Below are 21,374 nucleotides of genomic sequence, written 5' to 3'. Positions count from 1 at the left end.
TACTTATAAAATGTTACATTTCAATTTTATTTTTTTAAAAAAAAAAATTGATGTTAGAATCAAGTATGATACTTTGCTCAAAATCATATCTCAAATAATTTGTACTGAAACTAAAATATGTATCATGTTAATTTCATGCTGTAAAATCATGAAGGTTAACGAAACCATAAAAATCCTGCAAAACTTTTGCTCAAGCCTTGAGATTAGAAAGTACTTGTAAAAACTCATGCATAATCACTTTAATTCATACGGAATTTATGAAGTAAATTATTTATCTAATTATGTTATTATTAATCAAGGATTTATTTTATAGCTTGAACAACAGTCATTTATTAACATAAGAATAACTTGAACTGGAGAAATCATTCTATGGAGTTCTTGGAGATAATGTTTGGGCAAGAATCGTGTTGGTAAATTTTAGTAGTATGAGTTTTAGAAAGCTGAGAAGTCAAGAAGAATATTGGTAGAAGAACATTTTTATTGATATCTTCAAATTTCATTTATAAGACTGGAATGAAAAACAGAAAGCAGTAAACCCACTACTAGCATAATCCTAACTCACTAACTTACTCCTAAATAATAGGAATAGATGGCTAACAACTAATTGACTAAGTCTTATCTAATATAATGCAGTAAAAGTAAAAGTGCAGTTGAAAAAGCAAATTCCTAACACTCCTCCTTGCTTTGGAAACTGCAAACTCCAATTTTCTGTCTGAGAAGCTGAAACTTGCTGACTGGTAAAGGCTTAGTGAATATATCAGCCAATTGTTCTTCCGTCTTGCAGTAGACAAGAGTTATATCTCCATCTTTTTGCATTTCTCTCAAGAAAAAGAACTTGATTTTGAAGTGCTTAGTTCTTCCATGAAACATAGGATTGTGAGATATAGCTATTGCTGCTTCATTGTCCACGAACACTTTGTTTCTTCCAGTCGGTTCCATATGCAAATCAACCAAAATTTTCTTCAGCCACAATGCTTGATTTATTGTTGCTGCAGCTGCCACAAACTCAGCTTCGGCAGTAGATTGAGCTACAATATCTTGTTTCTTACAACTCCATGAGAAAATTCCAGAACCAAGACTAAAACAGTACCCTGAAGTACTCTTTGCATCATCCTCGGAACCGCCCCAATCACTGTCGGAATACCCACAAAGCTTCACAGGTTGACTCTTTTGAAGCGTGACTCCATAAGTGATGGTTCCTTTGATGTATCGCACAACTCTTTTGGCTGCCTGCAAATGTACTTCACTAGGACAATGCATGAATCTTGATAAAACACTTACAACATACAATATATCAGGTCTTGTTGCTGTAAGATACATTAAACACCCAATGAAACTTCTGAAGTATGCCTCATCCACCTTTTCGGCTCCATAATCTTTACTTAGTTTCTCTTTTTGGTTCATGGGAGTACTAATCTCTTTGCAATTGTCCATTTTGAATTTCTTGAGAATTTCCTTTGCATACTTTTTCTGGCAAATGAAAAACTCATCTTTTCCTTGTGTAATCTCCATTCCAAGGAAATATGTCATAAGACCAAGATCAAACATTTCAAAAGCTTGCATCATATTTTGCTTGAACTCATCAATTAGCTTTTCACTGCTCCCTGTAATCAAAAGGTCATCCACATAAAGAGAAACAACAAGAATCTCACTGCTATTATGTTTAACATACAATGTGAATTCTGAAAGACTCTTTTCAAAATCGAGACCGAGCAAATAATCATCTATTCTACTATACCAAGCTCTTGGTGCCTGTTTTAAGCCATAAAGAGCTTTATGTAGTCGATAGACTTTATCTTCCTTTCCATCTATAACAAATCCTTCAGGTTGCTCAACATAAATTTCTTCTTCAAGAATGCCATTAAGAAATGCTGATTTGACATCCATCTTATGCACTTTCCAGCCATGTTGTGCAGAAACAGTTATAAGCAATCTGATCGTGTCAAGCCTAGCAACGGGAGCAAAAGTGTCAGAATAATCTACACCAAAAATCTGCACATACCCTTAACTACAAACCTTGCTTTATGCTTGTTGATTGAACCATCAACATTTAGCTTGGTTCGGAACACCCACTTTACCCCAATTACTTTTCTGCCTTGAGGTTTGTCAACAAGCTGTCATGTATCATTTTTTTCGATCATAAACAACTCCTCCTCCATTGCATTTCTCCACTTGCGGTCTTTGAGAGCATCTTTAGAGTTAGCAGGTTCACGAATCGCAACATTGCATCTTTTATAAATATCAGAGAGCAATCGAGTTCCCCGAACTGGTGGATCATTGTCCCTTTCATTTAACCACGAGCTTGTATTCTGGACGAAATTCCTTGAGTCATCCCAATCCCATTCTTCATTCTCCATGAAGTGGACATCTCTGCTGATAATTATCTTCTCACCTTCAGTTTGAAAGATTTTGTACTCTTTTGAAACATTACTGTACCCAATAAAAATGCCCGGGGCAACCTTCTTATCTAGTTTATCCCATTTGACCTGAGGTACATAGGTAAAACAAAGACAACCAAACACTTTAAGAAAATCCAGCGAAGGCTTGTATCCATACCATGCTTCAAAAAGAGTTTAATCTTTCACAACTTTTGAGGGAAGTCGATTTTGTAGGAACACAGTTGTATTTGCTGCTTCTGCCCAAAACATCTTTGGCAAATTCTTTTCGTGCAACAGACATCTTGCCATCTCCATGATATATTTATTTCTTCTCTCACTAACTCCATTTTGTTCTAGAGTATAAGGAGCAGTAAGTTGACGTTCAATCCCTGCTTCTTCACAAAATAGATCAAACTGATTAGAAGTGTACTCCTTCCCATTGTCAGATCATAAAATCTGAATTTTGCAGCAACTTTTATTTTCCAACTTCGCTTTCAACTTCCAAAAAATGCTCTTGACCTCCGATTTGTACTTTAAAAAATAAATCCAGCACATTCGGGTCAGATCATCAATAAAAATAACATAATAAAGACTACCTTTAAGTAAGGGAGTCCTTTGGGGTCCTCCAATATCGGTGTGAACCAGCTGCAACTTTCTTGTTGCTCTCCAAGTTGCCTTTGGGAATGGAAGTCTACTTTGTTTTCCAAATTAACAAGCCCGATAATTTTTAGAACTCGCTCCCAGTTTAGAAAGGTTCTCGACTATCACCAATTCTTGGATAATGATAGTGTCCGAGTCTCTTATGCCATAACTCGAAAGCATTTTCTCTTGCTGAATACACCACTTGTTCTTCCTCCAATGGATTTAATGAGAAACTTCTGCCTCTCATTTTGACTTTAAACAAGTCATGTCCTGAGGCTTCCTTGATTAAGCAATGTTTATCTTCGAAATACAATTTGAAACCTTTTTCTAATAATTGACCAACACTTAACAAGTTCTTATCTAAATCAGGTACATAAAGAACATCAAAAATTGCTTTAGTACCTGATTGTGTTTCAATTGTAATAGTTCCCATTCCTTTTGCCGGAATATAACCGCCATGACCTATTCTGACTTTTGTAACTCCAGTAGGCTTCAAGTCTTTGAAGATCTCTTTGTCATGAGTCATATGGTTTGTGCATCCGCTATCAATTAGCCAAGCCTCAGTTGAAACATTGCTTAAAAAACACGATGCCACAAAAAGTTGATCCTCTTCCTGTTCATTAACAACCTGGGCATCTGCGTCTTACTGCTATAATTTACTCTTGCAGATAATTGCTTCATGCCCGAGTTGGTTGCACTTACTGCATTTAGCATCCGGCCTTTTCCAACACTTATACGGCGCATGACCATTCTCTCCACAATGCTTACAAGGAGGATAGTTTCCTTTAAAGCTACATGTTTTGCTTTTGTTGTTATAGCGAGCTGCTCCTTCTCCATTTGTTGGCTGGTTCTTCTTATTGTTTTTCTTTTTGTATCTTCAACTCTCTTCATGTTTGGCCATCAATGATCCCTCTCCGATTCCATCTTCTCTCATAACCCTTCTTTGTTCTTGAGCCTGCAAATAATTCAATAATTCCGCCAAAGTGATTTTTGATAGATCCTTGGTGTTCTCCAAAGTGGTAATGGTGGCTTCAAATCTTTCAGGTACAGTAACCAGAATCTTTTCAACAATATGCGAGTCTTTAAACTCAGAACCAAGTAATCTTACTCTATTTGCTATGCTCATAAGCCTGTCAGAGTATTCTTTGATGGTTTCCGAGTTTTTCATCTTCTGTAACTCAAAGTCTCAAATGAGATTCAGCACTTGCATACCTTTGATACGATCATCTCCTTCATATTCTGCCTTGAGATAATCCCAGATGGCTTTTGCTGATTTTAGAGACATGATGCAAGTGAAAATTGTTGAAGAGACTGCTGAAGAAAGACATGCCTTTGCCTTAGATCTTTTGGTTTTCTTGTCCTTGTGATTTTTGAGTTGAGCCATTGTTGGGTTTCCGGGTAGCGGAAGAACTTCATAGTCTTCCTCGATTGCCTCCCAAAGATCTAAAGCTTCGAGATAAGCTTCCATCCTCATTGCCCACATGTGAATTTTCACCATTGAAGACAGGAGGTGCCACTATCGAGAAACTTGAGCTTTCTTCCATTTTTAATCTTTTGCTATTTCTAGTTGTGGTGCTTAAGTCACTTGTAACAATCACTCATAGAAATACCCACAGATCCCGCAAGATAAAAAAAGCTCTTATACCAATTGTTGGTAAATTTTAGTAGTATAAGTTTTAGAAAGAAGAGAAGTCAAGAAGAATATTAGTAGAAAAACATTTTTATTGATATCTTCAGATTTCATTTATAAGACTAGAATGAAAAACAGAAAGCAGTAAACCCACTACTAGCATATTCCTAACTCACTAACTTACTCCTAAATAATAGGAATAGATGGCTAACAACTAATTGACTAAGTCTTATCTAATATAATGCAGTAAAATTAAAAGTGCAGTTGAAAAAGAAAATTCCTAACAAATCGTGATTGAAAATCTTAGAATTCTTAAAAAAATACTGAACTTGGAGGCTTTCTTGAAAACTGAAAATATTCCATTCTTGATGTTCCTAATCTTTAGGAGAAGGAGAACAGAGATTTTGAGAGTAACTATATATATTAGGATGTTATTAGGTTATAAGATGAATTTAGGAAAGCTAATGGAGGATAAAAAGGCAACAATACCCCTCTTAGAACATAAAAACACAAGAAGAATTGAAAAAATATATTTTAATAAATCCAATATGCCAATTCGGCGATTCGAAGGCCCCATCACCAAAATATTTGGCAGATCGCCAAAGTGGGCCTTTAGATTTTCAAAGTTAACAATTTTTTAAGGTTTTCAGGTCATTTTGGCAATATGCAAAACTCTTCGACGATTTGCCGAACTGACAGATGTCATCGCCAAACTCTCTAGTCCAGATACATTATATTCCAATAAAACAACCATAACTTTCTACTCCAAAATTGGAGTAATGAACGATCAGTGGGCTTGGAAAAAAGACTGAAAGACCTTTATACTGGTGGGTCTTAGTCTATAAAATGCTTAATATTTTAAATTTGACCTTCCTAAAATCTTATACCGAAACTCAATCAGTAAGAAAGCTTTCTACTCAACTTTGAGCTAGAGGTTTCTTATGACCTTAATTCATGTACAACACGTATCCTACACTAAGAAAGTGATCTTAACACCTATGTGTAAATAGAAATATTCGTCTTTGGGTCTATACATATTCAATGAACAATTTGAACTTAGCTTATAATTTGTGGGGTGTTACAGTATCTCCCTATTGGGATCATTTTTCCACGAATGAAGATCAAAACTAGAATAGACATATCAATAGAGTAAAACAAGATTTCTTTGGGCTATTTGCTCTATATATATTAGCATAAATCAAATTGTACTAAAAAATGAGTGTGGTCGAAAAGATGTGCTATAATTCATATATAAGATTATATAATACATTATTTATGTAAATTGATCAATTTAATGGTCTAATTTAATTGGTCTACTGTAACGACCTGATTTCGTCATTATGGAAAAGTCATTGGGGAAAGAATTGGGGCTAGAAATTTTTTTCGTAGTAACTTGAGATTTCCTACCCTAGTTCAGATTTGGATGAAATCGGAGTCAATGAGGTCTAGGAAAATATGGTAACAAATGAGAGATCTATAAATGAATTTGATTACATGGGTGGATAGCTAAGACGTTAAGGAACCCGTACGACTTTACGAAATTGAATTCGAGTGAGTAGAACTCCCAAAATTGATCTTAGCGTGAACGGGTATTTTCTGAGTGTCATGGGATGAAGGTGTGTTGTGAAATGGGGGTTTGGAATTCTTAAATCTGCTCACTGTTTCAGTGTAAGATGTTGTGGTGGAATTATTCCCGCCAGGGCGGGGACACCGTAGCGGGATGGGTCCCGCTATATCGGGATAGACGCGACTTAAGTCGAAAATAAAACCCCAAAAATGTTTTATTCTGCATTTTTCGACTATGAGAGCTAGGAGACGACCCCAAACGAATTCTTGACCATTTTTCATCATTCTTGAGGCTAAAGGTAAGGTTTTTCACTCCCCAAATCTATTTTTTGATTCGTAGAACTCAGTTTCTTAGGTAATTATCGATGGGGAAGGATTTTGATCTGGAATTTATGGTGGAAAAAGCTCTAATCTGGGTATCGGGATCAAGGGTTTAGTCTAGGATTATTGAGTTTGTTTAATCTGGATAATTAGATCTTTGATTGTTCATCCTTGCGTATAAATTGTTGTTTTAAGACCGAAAGAATCCGAAAAGGGAAGATTCAAGTGCCTTAGGGGATTCAAGCTTGGATTTTAGGTAGGTAATGGTTGTGATTTAATGTTGGTGTGATATATGCTTGTAATTGCTTATTATAATGCATGTATGTATGCGAATGTTGCATTATTGATAACCCTAATCGTAAGTGAAGATAATTGAATAATTGTATGACATGAATCACCACTTGTTGTATGATTGTGAGAATATACATTGTGATTATGATTGTGGTTTGTTGAATGGATCGGTTACCACGTTTCGGCATAAACATGGCATCAAGTGCCACATTCCGGCATTATTATAGGATCAGTTACCACGTTTCGGCATAAACATTGGATCGGATACCGCGTTCCGGTATGCTAACAGTTTGAGTGTAGGTTCCATGAGATGACCATTGAGTTGGGTTCCGTGAGAAGACAATTGAATTGTGTTGTGTATCTACTTCTGATGATTACATTGATATCTAATGATGATTAATATTGGAAGATTGTATGTTGCTCTAAATTGATAACCAATGTGTATTATTGAGAACATGTGATGCTACATTGATCCTGAAAAGATGACTAATATTGTATATGTTCGGTATATGGTTGTTTTATAATGTTGTGGTTACTTGCATGTGTTTCACTTATTGGGATAACCGTGTGATCCTACCAGTACACTGTGGTTGTGTACTGATACTGCACTTGCTTGTTCTTTGTTAAGTACAAGGCATCTTCAGGCGACTATTGATAGACCTTAGCAAGATGACTATTGAGTGTGATCGGATTCAAGGGTGAGCCAATTCTTTCAGGGTGCCATGGATCTTTCTTGTTTAAGTCCACTCTTTTCAGACCTAGACTATTTGTTTAAGGTGTTGTTTAGTTTTGGGTTATACCCTTTGTTCTTCGACTTGTTGTTAATAGAGTTTTGGTAAAATGACTTTCAGGTTCTAGGGGTTGTTCTTCCTCATTAGTTTGGTTAGTTGTTTGTTAAAACCTTGGAGTTTATGGGGACTCCATTTTTATAGACATTTAAACCTACTTCCGTATCTTTAAATGCCTTAGTTTTCTTAAAATTTGTTTTTTTGTGTTGTAGTAATGGGTTCTCTCACCGGAGGGTTTGTGTGGGTGCCAATCACGACGGTCTGGGTTCTGACAAAATTGGTATCAAAGCCCTTGGTTCATTGATCTCATGCTACCAAAACGAGTCTAGTAGAATCTTGCAGAATGGTACGATGACGTTCGTACTTTTTTGCGAGAGGCTATAGGACTTTAGGAAAAACTCACTTCTTTCTACTCCTTCGTGCTATGACTTGAATCCAATTGGTATCTGGGTGATACAAATTAGTATATTTCCTTCTTCACTCTATGGTCCGAGCTAGAGCAACAACAACGGTAACACCATCAATAACAAGAGAGGATGTGTATAGATTACCGACAGTTGAATAAAGTCACCATTCAGAACAAGTATCAATTGCCTCGGATAGATGACATTTTTGACCAATTGCAAGGTGCATCGATTTTCTCTAAGATTGATTTAAAGTCTGGTTACCATCAGTTAAAGGTTGAGGCGATTAAGAATTGGGTTCGACCAAGTTCTATGATTGAAATTAGCAGTTTTATAGGGCTCGCTAGCTACCATTGTCGCTTGTGGTATGAGTTGAGTCCAATTGGTATCTCAACGAAGTGAACTAGACGATGTAGTCCTTGCTGAAGGGACACAAGCAAGTTAATTGGAACTGAGAAGGTTCCAATTGGTATCTGGCCTTAGGGGTCGTATAAGGCATAGATGATCAGTAATGGTCGTATATGGAACAAACTAATTAAAGAATTTGGACTTGTCTGCAATTTTTAACTGCTCGAGTGTCGTGAACTTGTTGTGAAAAGAAAGTCATCACGAGATTAGGTACAAGGGTCTAGATAAATTATGATGTGGTTCGTAAGCGAGAAATCTGGATGTGCGTTGCGACCAACTGATAATCGTGTGAGAATCTGGGTGTATCCTAGGGATATATGTGTGGTAGTGTTGAAACGATGTAAAAGGATTCTAAAGTGCGTACTTCGTTGGGTTGACCGGGGGTTAGACAATGATTGGCCTAGCTAAAGGGATTTTCTTAAATGCCTAGTTATAGCTGGGAAATCTAGGGGAAATATAGAAAAGAGAGGAACCACATAAAAATTGTTGGCAGGGATTCTGTTTTCGTCGGGGGCCGCTGGGGCGGGATTTTCCCACCAGTGCGGGATTCCTCCCGCCAAAGCGGGACAGGGCAAGACAGAACCTCAACCCTATCTCCCCTGTTTTCCCTAGTCACAATTATGGACCTCCAATCGTACCTAAACTAACCCCCGCAATCTAATTTAGTGTTCAACAATTTAATATAAGTTATAAAGTGTGTTAAAATTGTGGGGAACCTGGACATATGAGGAGGAAACCAGCGAGGCCGGGGAAATGGTAATGTAGGTAGAGGAGTAGTGCAACCAGGAGAGGAAGTTGGCCGTCAAGACGATAGGGCTAAGTTATATGTTTTTTTCGGGCAAGACCGAGTTGAGGTGTGTGATGTAGTGGCCACTAGTGCTACTCTTATATGTGCTCGGATGGCTATTGTTTTTTTTATTCGGGTTCTACTTATTCGTATGTGTCAGTTCAATTGTCTTGGGATTTGATGTGGTTTGTGATATACTTGATGCCCCCATCCATGTTTCTACCCCAGTTGAATAGTCAGTCATAGGAACCCATGTGTATTGTGTTGTTTTGTTGTGGTTATGGATTTTCATATTTGGGTTGATTTGGTTATGCTAGATATGACTGACTTGATATAATTTTAGGCATGACTTGGTTGTCCTCCATATTATACCGGGCCTACTTGTAATACTAAGTCGGTAACTCAAGAGATCCTCGGTAGGGAAAGATTAGAGTGGGAAGAGATGTACAAGGCTAAGCTAGCTAAGATCATATCCTCTATTCAGGCTAGGAAATTGGTGGGGCAAGGTTGTTTGGCTTATATGGCTCATGTTTAGGATGTTGAGGTTGAGTCTCCCTTTATTGAGTTTGTTCCTGTGGTGTCTAAGTTTAAAGAATTGTTCTTACGGATTTTCCTGGTATGCCTCCGAATAGAGATATATATTTCTACATTGAATTGGAAACTGACACTCGCCCCATTTTCCATCCCTCTGTATCATACGTCTCCAGCAGAATTAAGAGAGCTTAAGGCTCAAATCCAAGAGCTTCTTGATAAGGTTTCATTCGTCCTAGTGCTTCCCCGTGGGGTACTCCTGTCTTGTTGTTAAGAAGATGGAGGGTAGTATGAGGACTGGTGATTTTATCTTGAGCCATAATGGAGTGGATTAATACCAAAATGACAAGATTATGGATAAAGAAAGTCCCATTGAGTATTCTTGGGTGAAGGTAATTGAACAGTTTAGTAAGTAAATGTGTATAAAATTGGGTTAGCCCTTTGAATTTGATGGGTATACCTGAGTTTGAGGTGTCATGTCGATAAAAAGGTTGGCTTCGTAGTGATAGCCAGGGCTAACCGAGTGTAATGGTGGTATGAGTTCGTGATGGGATGCAACTATATAACAAGACTGTTGGTAAAGCGAATTTTGTATAGTAAGTACGACTTGCGAGTGTCTAAGGTCGTGGTTTTCTAATATTGGGTGAGTAACGTGGTTGTATGGAAAGTTTTAAGAGATGGATGGACACTACTCGAATAGAATGTTAAAGAGCTAGAGTTATAATAAAGGAAAATATAGTGGGATGTAGTACATCCTTTAGAGAGAGGCTAGAGCATGAATATTTTATTTGATTGTAAGGGCTAAAGATATATCTTTAGTGGAGTAGATAATTGGGTTCAGAGACGTGTGATTTCATTGTTTTGTTGTGGCTATGGTAATAGTGTCATGGGTCCATCAGATGGGTCAAAAACTATCGAAAAAGACTTGAGAAAGGAGTGTGCAGACATTAGCTTGAGTGTGATGACAAGTGCTTGGTTTTGTTTTTGAGGCTAGTAATGAGTATGATTGAAATTTTAGCGAAATATATGGTAAGATCGATGGAGATGTGATCAATGATAAACAGAGATCCATGAATTCATAAAAATCTTCAAAGTACAAGTTAATGTTGATAGAGAAAGGGATTGTGTTACATGGTGGAAATTACAATTCAGATTTTTCATTGTGAGTCTACATTTGTGGTGATGTGTTTTGTCAAGGTATGAATTATCAATGTGAGAAATGCTCAATTGTATTCGGTATTGAGCATTTGAAAGGACTTACACCTGGGTTGAGTCGTAAGTTTACTACTATTGATTGTTAAGTACCTAAGAAAGGTTTCATTTTTAAAAGTGTTGGTTTATAATAAAGTAAATAGTCGGAGTGTGTATAAAGGTTGTTAGTATTGTGCGTATGATTCACTAGCTATGTTCTAGTATGTTTATCCCTAATGGTGGATTAGGGGTACCAAATCCTGCGATGTTCTCTTGGTTGAGTGGGAAGATTGGGAAGATTTGGTTATTTCGAATGATATAATTGGTGTTGTCTTGGAGTTGTTAAAGTATTTTAGTGGTTCTACATGTACCACCTTGCTTATGAGAATTTATAGAAGAGCTACTATGCTTATTTGTCGTTGTCCGGCAATCTTAATATTCCTCTAGTCATCGAGGTCATGTATTGATTATGTGTGATTGAATGTGGGGATCATTGGGTCCAATTCTACTGTTCTTAAGAGGTAATCTACAATTTCTAAATCTAGCATTTTGATAGTGTTGTTGGAGGGTTTGTATGCTTGGACATATCTCTCGATGAGTATCTGATTTCTAAAGACCAATTTTTTTATAACTCAAACTCATGGGAAATTGGATTGTGAGATGGAGATGTTGATAAGAACTATGATTGTTCGGGTATTATGATTGTGTGTTGGTTGGTTCAGGCTCACCTCTAATTGTGGCGAGTTTTGATTTAGGATTTTATCATGGTAATGTGAGAAAGGATTCGTCCTGATGTTTGTGTCACAGTCCTTGATAGCATGTTGCAGACATGTGTACGTACGGTCAAACTTTGGTGGTTATTGGGAATAGCTTTGTGGTTAGCTAAGTGTACATACAACAATAATTATCGCTCAAGCATTGTAATGACTTCATTGAGGCATTGTAAGGGAGCATGATTAGGTATTCAATTAGTTGGTTTGGGGTTGGAGACGTGGAACCCTTAGGGGGTAATGAGATTCGGTAAGATGGGTCGGCGAGACAAGTATCCCCAGTAATTCGACGATTCAGATACTACTCTACCTTTATTTTTTTAGCCAATCTTTCCTAGTTGATCACTCGAGGACGAGTGATGGATAAATTGGTACCTATTGTAATGACTTGATTCCGTCATTATGGAAAAGCCTCTGGGAAAATAATTGGGGCTAGAAAACTTTTTCGTAGTAACTTGAGATTTCCTAACCTAGTCCAAATTTGGACAAAATCGGAGTCAATGAGGTCTAGAAAAATCTGGTAACAAATGAGAGATCTATTAAGGAATTTGATTACATGAGTGGATAGCTAAGACGTTAAGGAACCCATACGACTTTACGGAATTGAATTCGGGTAAGTAAAACTCCCAAAATTGATCTTAGCGTGAACAGGTATTTTCTGAGTGTCATGGGATGAAGGTGTGTTGTGAAATGGGGGTTTGGAATTCATAAATCTGCTCACTATTTCTGTGCAAGCAGCTGTGGCGGAATTATTCCCGCCAGGGCGGGGACGCTGTAGCGGAACAAACGCGGCTTAAGTAGGAAATAAAACCCCAAAAACGTTTTATTCTGCACTTTTTGACTTTGAGAGCTAGGAGACGACCCCAGATGAGTTCTTGACNTTATTCCCGCCAGGGCGGGGACGCTGTAGCGGGACAAACGCGGCTTAAGTAGGAAATAAAACCGCAAAAACGTTTTATTCTGCACTTTTTGACTTTGAGAGCTAGGAGACGACCCCAGATGAGTTCTTGACCGTTTTTCACCATTCTTGAGGCTAAAGGTAAGGTTTTCACTTCTCGAATCTATTTTTTTATTCGTAAAACTCAGTTTCTTGGGTAATTATCGATGGGCAAGGGTTTTGATCTGGAATTTATAGTAGAAAAAGCCCTAATCTGGGTATGGGGATCAAGGGTTTGGTCTAGGGTTATTGAGTTTGTTTAATCCGGATAATTAGATCTTTGATTGTTCATCCTTGCGTATAAATTGTTGTTTTTAGACCACGAACAAGCGGGAAGAATCCAAAAAGGGAAGATTCAAGTGCGTTAGGGGATTCAAGCTTGTATTCGAGGTAGGTGATGATTGTGATTTTATGTTGGTGTGATATATGTTTGTAATTGCTCATTATAAAGCATGTATGTATGCGAATGTTGAATTATTGATCACCCTAATCGTAAATGAGGATAATTGAATAATTATATGCCATGAATCACCTCATGTTGTATAATTATGAGAATATACATTGTGATTGTGATTGTGGTTTGTTGAATGGATCGGTTGCCACGTTCCGGCATAAATATGAGATCGGTTGCCACGTTCCGGCATAATTATGGGACCGATTGCCACGTTCCGGCATAAACATTGGATCGGGTAGCATGTTCCGGTATTCTAACAGTTTGGGTATGGGTTCCATGAGAGGACCATTGAGTTGGGTTCCGTGAGAGAACAATTGAATTGTGTTGTGTATCTACTTGTGATGATTACGTTGATATCTAATAATGATTGATATTGGAAGACAGTATGTTGCTCTAAATTGATAACCAATGTGTATAATTGAGAACATGTGATGCTACATTGATCCTGAAAAGATGACTAATATTGTATATGTTCGGTATATAGTTGTTTTATAATGTTGTGGTTACTTGCATGTGTTTCACTTATTGGGATAACCGCATGATCCTACTAGTACACTATGTTTGTGTACTGATACTGCACTTGCTTGTTCTTTGTTGAGTAAAGGGCATCTTCAGGCGGCTATTGATCTCAACTAGATGACTATTGAGCGTGATCGGATTCAAGGGTGAGCCAGTTCTTTCGAGCTGCCATGGATCTTTCTTGTTTAAGTCCACTCTTTTCAGACTCAGACTATTTGTTTAAGGTGTTGTTTAGTTTCGGGGTTGTACCCCTTGTTCTTAGACTTGTCGTTAGTAGAGTTTTGGTACAATGACTTTCAGGTTCTAAGGGTTGTTCTTCCGCATTAGTTTGGTAGTTGTTTGTTAAAACCTTGGTGTGTATGGGGACTCCATTTTTATAGTCATTTAAATGTGTTTCCGTATCATTAAATGTCTTAGTTTTCTGAAAATTCATTTGTTTGGGTTATAGTAATGGTTCTCCCACCGGAGGGTTTGTGTGGATGCCAATCACAACAGTCTGGATCGTGATATCTAGAAATGACGAGCCCACTTTGTCAAGCTCAAAATCTCATTTTATCCTAAAGGTCGACCAAATTGACGGTCACATGATGTGGCACACCAAGTCAAATGAATGAGCCAATAAAATCATGCCACCTGTCATTATGACATAGTATACCTAATCAAATGAAAGACCAATAAAAATGTGTCAATTGTACTAGTGACATATACTATCAAATATGATTTGATTGGTGGAAAAAAGTTTGTTCCCGTAACAACTCTTCCATTTCACAACTATAAATATCAGTCTTCATAATTTAGAAAAAAAGTCTAGAAATCGAGAAGCAAGAGAGAGCTAGTGGAATCGAAAATGCTAAATTTCTATGTATATATAAGCCAAGATTCCGAGAACATTCGAGCTAAAGAACATTTTTGGAATGTGAAATCTAAATCCTTTATTCGTTACCAACATCCAAGTGTTCGCAGCGAATAATTAGTCAAATCAAGTCCAAGACGAATATTAAAGCTATTTCAACATTTGAATCAAATCAAATTCATTTAACATAGTTCGTACTATTACTAAAGAATCAGAGAAATATCATAAAATTGTAACACTCATTATATTTGAAATCAAATACTATGATTGTTGCAACATTTTTCCGTCTTAATTATTTATTTTTCTTGACACAAATTTTATCGTTTATAATATCGTTTTCCCTCGTCTGCTAGGCAGTGAAATTAGAAAAGTTTGTGGACCTAGATTTCACATTCTATTTTGTTCTTTAATGTTTGTGTGCTGAGAGCAGGGCTTTTCAAAATCGATCCAAAACTGTTAAACCAAATCGAAAAAAAGTTATTGATTTATCGGTAATGGATTATTGATTTAACAATTTTGATTTTTTTATTATCAAGTTAACGATTCTTAACAGTTTGAGATTTTTTGCTAACGGGTTAACCAATAATCCAATAGTATATTAATATATTATAGTTATACCATTCGGTATATAAAGTCCTTGATTTAGGATTTAGTTTCATATTTTTATTTTTGGCATCTCTAACTTTCGGTTATTCTACGATGTGTTAGTATTGTTTTTTGAGCAAGATAAATCGATACCCGATAAGCCAATATCTTAATGGTTCTTAACGATTTAACATGTTTACAAATCGATAACCGATAAGTCGAACAAATAAACTTCAAAATCAAACCGACCGATACACAACCTGAAGACATCTTACTAGAAATGTTTAACAGCTTGCAAGAAATGTACCAGTTATGTGCAGACTAAGGAAATAGCAAGTGCAATAAAGTTAAAATTCTATATCTTCACAAAACAAAAAGAATGTGTATAGAAATGGGATTACTCTTATACATAGAGAACTCAAATGAAGACAAAAGGTCAGAATGAGACATCCAAAAAGCCCTTGTTGCTGCATTGAGAGTTTAATCATCTTATTGGAACCTTTATCCAACCATTTGCAAAAGCAATTGCCAAGATCACAAAGGGTGTTGACATTCCAAATATGATTATATAAGGAAGAGGTGTCATCATAGGGTTCTCCCCTGCTCTTTCTCCTGCTGATTGCCAATACCTATAACACCCAACCTCTTTCACTAATTATAGGCAATTCAGAAAAATTCCCTATGTGTAACTTCATAGTAATATACGTATCAAAATCAAGAAAACCAAAACAAATATTAATCATAAATAAGACAGAAATCAATAAATAAGCCCCAATCTCAAAGTAGGGGTTGATTTCTCACGTGGCCACTCAACTAATATTTATTAACTCAAAATGTCATTTTTTTTTCAACAAAAAAGTAATTTTTTGAGATAATAACTATAGTTGAGTGATCATCTAAAAATCAACTGCTCCAACTAGTTAAGATTATATTGGTGATATGAACAATTTATCTCAATTTTGTTCTCTTTATAACATTCCGACAATGTTGTTCAGATTTTTCAAAAAAATTGTTATGAGTGTAGTAGCATTTTTAGAAAATACGATTAACATAGGTTTCGACAATTCCTTTTCAATCATTCAGTAACCAAAATTCACTGATTAGATTAATCTGAATTCTCTCCAAACAGTCTAATTAATGGAGCAAAATTATAGCTTACCATAAGGTTTTCTATTCTAAGGGTTCAAATTTGAGACTTTGATTAAGGAGATAAATAAAAAATCTCAATCATTTCACTAACAAATTCAATGTTTTGTGGATTTATCACACTTCAACTCTTTAATGTCGACTACATATGCTTTGCGATGACCAATAATTTTTGCTCAAATAATATATTTACATTAAGAAGTTTAGGAATTTATACAACTATTAAATTCAAAACCAATTATTAACACTTGAAATTATTGTTATAAACTTCAGACACCATAAAATTAAAATTCTGACTTCGCCTTCGACGACGATAAGCATAGTAACAAAAAAAAGATATGAAAACGTACTGTTCAGGTTCTTGTTCTTTAGTTATGAATTTCTTCTTCCCATCTTTCTTTACATCACCCTCTCCTCCTATCAACAACCACAAACAAAAAAAAATACATTTTCTTATATGTAAAACATTAATTAATATCATAAACAATAAATTAATAAGAGAACTTAATTAAACCAAACCTAATTTTGCTGAAACTTTGGAATGACTTCCCCTTCTTTTCAATGAGGTTGAAGTGAGAGATTGTGGAAAAGGTGAAAAAAGTTCCCTTGACAAAACTCCAAAGTTCATGCTAAGTGCACAAGACACAGCCATATTAGCTGCAATTTTTTTAAAAAATAAATAATTCCTGCAGATAATCTGTGGATGGATAGACTATATATCTTGTGACTTGTGGTCAAAATTTAAACTAAAGTAATATCTTCAAGATATTTTAGCTAGACCCCCCAATGTTTAGAGTATTGTCATTTAGATCCTTTAGGTTAAATAATTTATATTCATGTCATATTCTTTTTAAGAAAATCTCTTTAATCACAATCAACTTTGTCATTGATAAGCATTTTTATACATTTGACCTTCCCTTATTTATATGCTTAAGGGGTGTGTCAGAAATGAGCCCAACTATAGATAACTCATTCAATCTGCCAAGAATTTTAAGGGTTGGGTTCAAGATAATTTGAATTGGTTCAATTTCAACTCATTCAAGTCTTGACCTATTTTAAGAGAATCCTCAATTGAGCCCAATTTAATTTTCAATTTCAATCCGTTTTGAGACTCTTTATTTGCATTGATGTAATGTATGTTCCTATATCTTTTAGGATTTGTCTATCCATTTGTAACTTTAAAAAAAAAAAAAAAAATTCTTGAGTTGAAATTCAAATTGTGGTTATAAAAACTTAAATAATAATATATTAAAATTATTGAGATTAAGCAGGTCAAATTGGGAGGGTCAAGACTCAATCCTTTTTTAACCCTATTTAAGCCTAAAGTAAACTTGGGCGGGTCAGGAACCAACCCAATTTCTACTTTAACCCATTTTAATATGAGAAAATTGTATAAAATAGCAAACTATTAATTCAAATTAAATGTTATAACCACAGTTTGATTTAATTGTAACCTGTAACAAACTGTTGCCATTCGCCTCTCTCCCTAAAATTCTCGTCCGCCACTCTCGTTTTCTCGCTGGCAGTCTTTCCCTCGCCTCTCTCACTTTTATACAAATACAAATGTATAAAATGTGTTTATGTTTGTATAAAGAGAGAGAAAATTGTATATATACATATCTTTTCGTTCGCCTCTCTCCCCAGAGATTCTTGCTCGCCACTCTCCCAGATCTTGCTCGCCACTCTCACTCGCCTCTCACTTTATACAAACACAAATGTATAAATTGCGTTTGTGTTTGTATAAAGTGAGAGAAGATTGTATATACAAATACATATATTTTCGTCCTATACACTTATAATTATACAAATACAGATCTTCCCCTGCCTAGTTTTCTTTTGTCTTTCTCTCTTTCCCGCTTTATACAAACACAGATTATACAATTGATTCTTTTGTATATGTATACTGAACCAAATTATACAATTGATTCTTTGTATATGTATACCGAGATATACATATTAATGGCCATAGCAAACAAGAGCGCAATTATATACAAACTATAGCTATATCATACAAATATGATTTTTATGTTTGCTAAACCTAAAATTTACTCTTTTAATATCTCTAATTTCAACCCAACCCACCCATTTGACACCCCTAATATGCTTCAATTCATATCACATAGTCTAAGTTATAGTGCTTAAGAAAGTAGCTAGGGTGTACAAATTAGACTTACTAATAAGATCAAGCAGAATTATTATTACTATCAACTGAAAAACTACAAATTCTAACGCTACAATTGATAATGTATAATGTGCAAGTCAAACAATTTTCAGAAATATATAACACTGTTATTAGTAAATTAGTATGGGAACAACATTTATAAGCACCGAACGACTAATTTAAAAATCTTAGAATTTGAAAAGTTAAGGTAAGTAAATGAAAGATAAATTATAGGAATTGAAAAGGTTAGTATATTGGTAAATGATGTATAAATTATAGAAATTGAAAAGGTTAGTATACTGGTATGATGTATAAATCATAAGAATAGAAAAAGTTAGTATAGTGGTATGATGTATTACTTTAAATCAATTAACTTTGTATAAATCGAAATGACTTTTGATATAATGTCGATTAAGACAAAATTATATGTGTTTTGATGAAAATAAATTCTTCTTCTTCTTTTTCTACTTTTTCCAGTCTCAGATTCTTCTTCTCTCTTGTTTTTTTTTTTTAAAATATTCGACGTACTACAAACGTGAATCGTTTTGAGAATATTGTATATCTAAAGACTCAAAACATCGAGAGGATTACATATCTAAAATTTGGGACTGTTTATAGGTGATTTTGAGTTGCTTGACATTGAATAGTCAGTATATACTTCATGTATAGTTAAGCTCTATTTAGCTTTTTGAGTATATCATAATCTATAATCAGTGTATAGTTCATGTATAAGTATCCTTTATTGTATAGTCAATGTATATTTTATATAATGTATTGTATAAACAATGCATATGGATATATGTATATATTTTTGATACATTGATATACATTATATATACATGATTATACACTATGTATACAATACCGCTACATAGCATTACTATCTATACAATATGATCATTACATGTACCATACTTATTTTGTTAAAAAAAAATTGTCACTAATAATTCTGGAATTCAGGCATTCTTACAATTAAGTGTCTACAAGAGATGCCGGAAATGGAATATACTATACAGCATGCCAAAGCCAGTTGCTGGCTGATGATTGCTACTGTGAGATATGCACTAGTAGGAAGGGTTTCATGACTCTACAAGAGATGCCGGAAATGGAATTTGAAGTGAATACTTGCTACTCGTGTTCTCATTAGACTCATACAGACTGTTCAATTTGTGATAAATAAGGATTGATTGTTCTTAAAAGGCTTATTTTTCCTCCATTAGGGAATGTGACATCCTGCATTGATGGAAGTCATGGTACAAACTTCAGATGTTGTCACAAGTTAGCAAAGGCACCGTTACGTTGTACAATGTATACCTGTCTTAGGAGTTAGCCAGTTAGGTGTACAAGGTACCTCATTGTGATCCTCATTGGCAAATACAATACAATGTTTCTGGCTGGACAAAGCTTGTAGTGATACTTGATGAAGAAGCTCTAGAGTTTTGGAAACATAATAGTTAATAGATCTGCGTCAATGTTAAGAGAGACAATAAAAAAGGATAGATGCCTTAAGTTTCCCTTTCATGCTCTTCGATCTCTTCATTCATTTCACTAGATTATGGAAAAATATATTCTATTAAGAAGGAGACTAATTCAGAGGACAAAAGTGTTAAGAAAATCGAAATGGAAAAGAAAACAAATCAGTCAGAAGACTAATTCAGCAGTACATTCCCACTATGATGCAGATTCTTAGTGTTACAACTCCCAAAAGACCACTGGTCTTAGCATATATAGAAAGGAAAATCACTTTTTTGTTATAAAACATACAAGTGAATGGAACTTTAATACAAGAGATATATATCCCCGTGCCTGCAAAATGCAAATAAGGCCTATTCCATGGTGCAAATTTCTTATTACTTTGCCTACACCATAAGCCTACACATAATTATGCAAGTTCTGTACCCTTTTGTTCCAACACGCGTAGAAGTAACAATTGGAAAGCAGAGGCAGACCCATGTGTCCCCGTGAGGGTGCACATGCTTGAATAAAATAAGGGGATGGCTAGTTTTGAACTTGCGACCTCATGGTGCAAAGTGAAGTTCAAAACCACCACTCCACAAAGCAAACTTTATCTAGTAGAATCATTAAACTCATATTTATACGTTATATAGTACATTGGTTTTATATTTTTATGTTTAATAAAGTTATCATACGAATTGGCATTGGACGACATGCTTTAACTAACGTGCATTAGTCATTGGTGGTGATTCCTCACCTGATGGCCTACCCAAGGAAGAAATCACAACCAGGGCAGTCACTTGTATGTTAGTTAGCCTCCTCACTAAACACAAGTAAGAGCTAGCTTGCATTGAGAATGAGGGTGGGCAGTGGAATGCTCGAGTATAAATTTCCTATGCTTATGTAAATGGCCAGCTTGTCTTCAAATCTTGAGTTCACCTCTGTTGGAATTGTTCTGTTTGTTCTCTCTTCAAACTCGTCATATCTGCTCTTATATCTTCTCAGACTCTCATGTGGTATTGTAAAATCTTCCCTCTTCTCATTCCCCGTAGTCATTTCATCTTTGAACCAAACTCTCAATTCCTCTCTGAACTCTGATGGAATCATAGCGGATCCTGCATGACCCTTGCTTTTTAGCATTTGAGATAACATACTCTCTGCACAAGGACCAATCTTTCTCAAGACTAGCCTCCAAATACACTAGCAGCTAGGGGTGGCAAATGGTTGAATTAAATCGGATTTGGATGAATTGAATATGAAATGAACAAGAATGGTTTAGATTACAATCCACTCAAATAGAATATAGGTATATATGGATTTGGTCAAATATGATTTGGGTAAAATGGTTCTAACCCATTTAAAACCTCTCCATATTTCCTTGACTAAGTGAACTGGGACTTCATGACATAAATTTACGCTCCCCCACTTTCCACCAACCGACCCCTAATTTTTTTTGTTTTCCAACAACAAACAAAAAAAATTACCCCCCCCCCCCACCTTCCACCAACTTACCCCTAAATTTTTTTGTTTTTCAAAGACAAAAAAAATTATGTTTTT

At 35.5% G+C, this 21,374-nt stretch overlaps 2 protein-coding genes across 3 annotated transcripts in view; one reads left to right on the top strand and one right to left on the bottom strand.

Moving 5' to 3' along the window:
• Positions 1–21,374, top strand: part of LOC125867885 (acetyl-CoA acetyltransferase, cytosolic 1) — a 934,067-nt gene that overhangs the window by 868,828 nt on the left and 43,865 nt on the right. The window lies entirely within an intron of this gene.
• Positions 15,393–16,904, bottom strand: LOC125867894 (uncharacterized). Its single transcript, XM_049548492.1, has 3 exons — positions 16,720–16,904; positions 16,552–16,620; positions 15,393–15,684 (listed from the first exon to the last, which is right to left on the bottom strand). The coding sequence occupies exons 1-3, from the start codon at positions 16,851–16,853 to the stop codon at positions 15,540–15,542; spliced, it is 348 nt and encodes a 115-aa protein (XP_049404449.1). The 5' UTR covers positions 16,854–16,904; the 3' UTR covers positions 15,393–15,539.

Source organism: Solanum stenotomum, chromosome 6 (assembly GCF_019186545.1).
Source record: "Solanum stenotomum isolate F172 chromosome 6, ASM1918654v1, whole genome shotgun sequence".
Classification (NCBI taxonomy): Eukaryota; Viridiplantae; Streptophyta; class Magnoliopsida; order Solanales; family Solanaceae; genus Solanum; species Solanum stenotomum.
The sequence above is the reverse complement of the archived record's forward strand: the minus strand, read 5'-3'. Positions and strand labels throughout refer to the sequence as shown.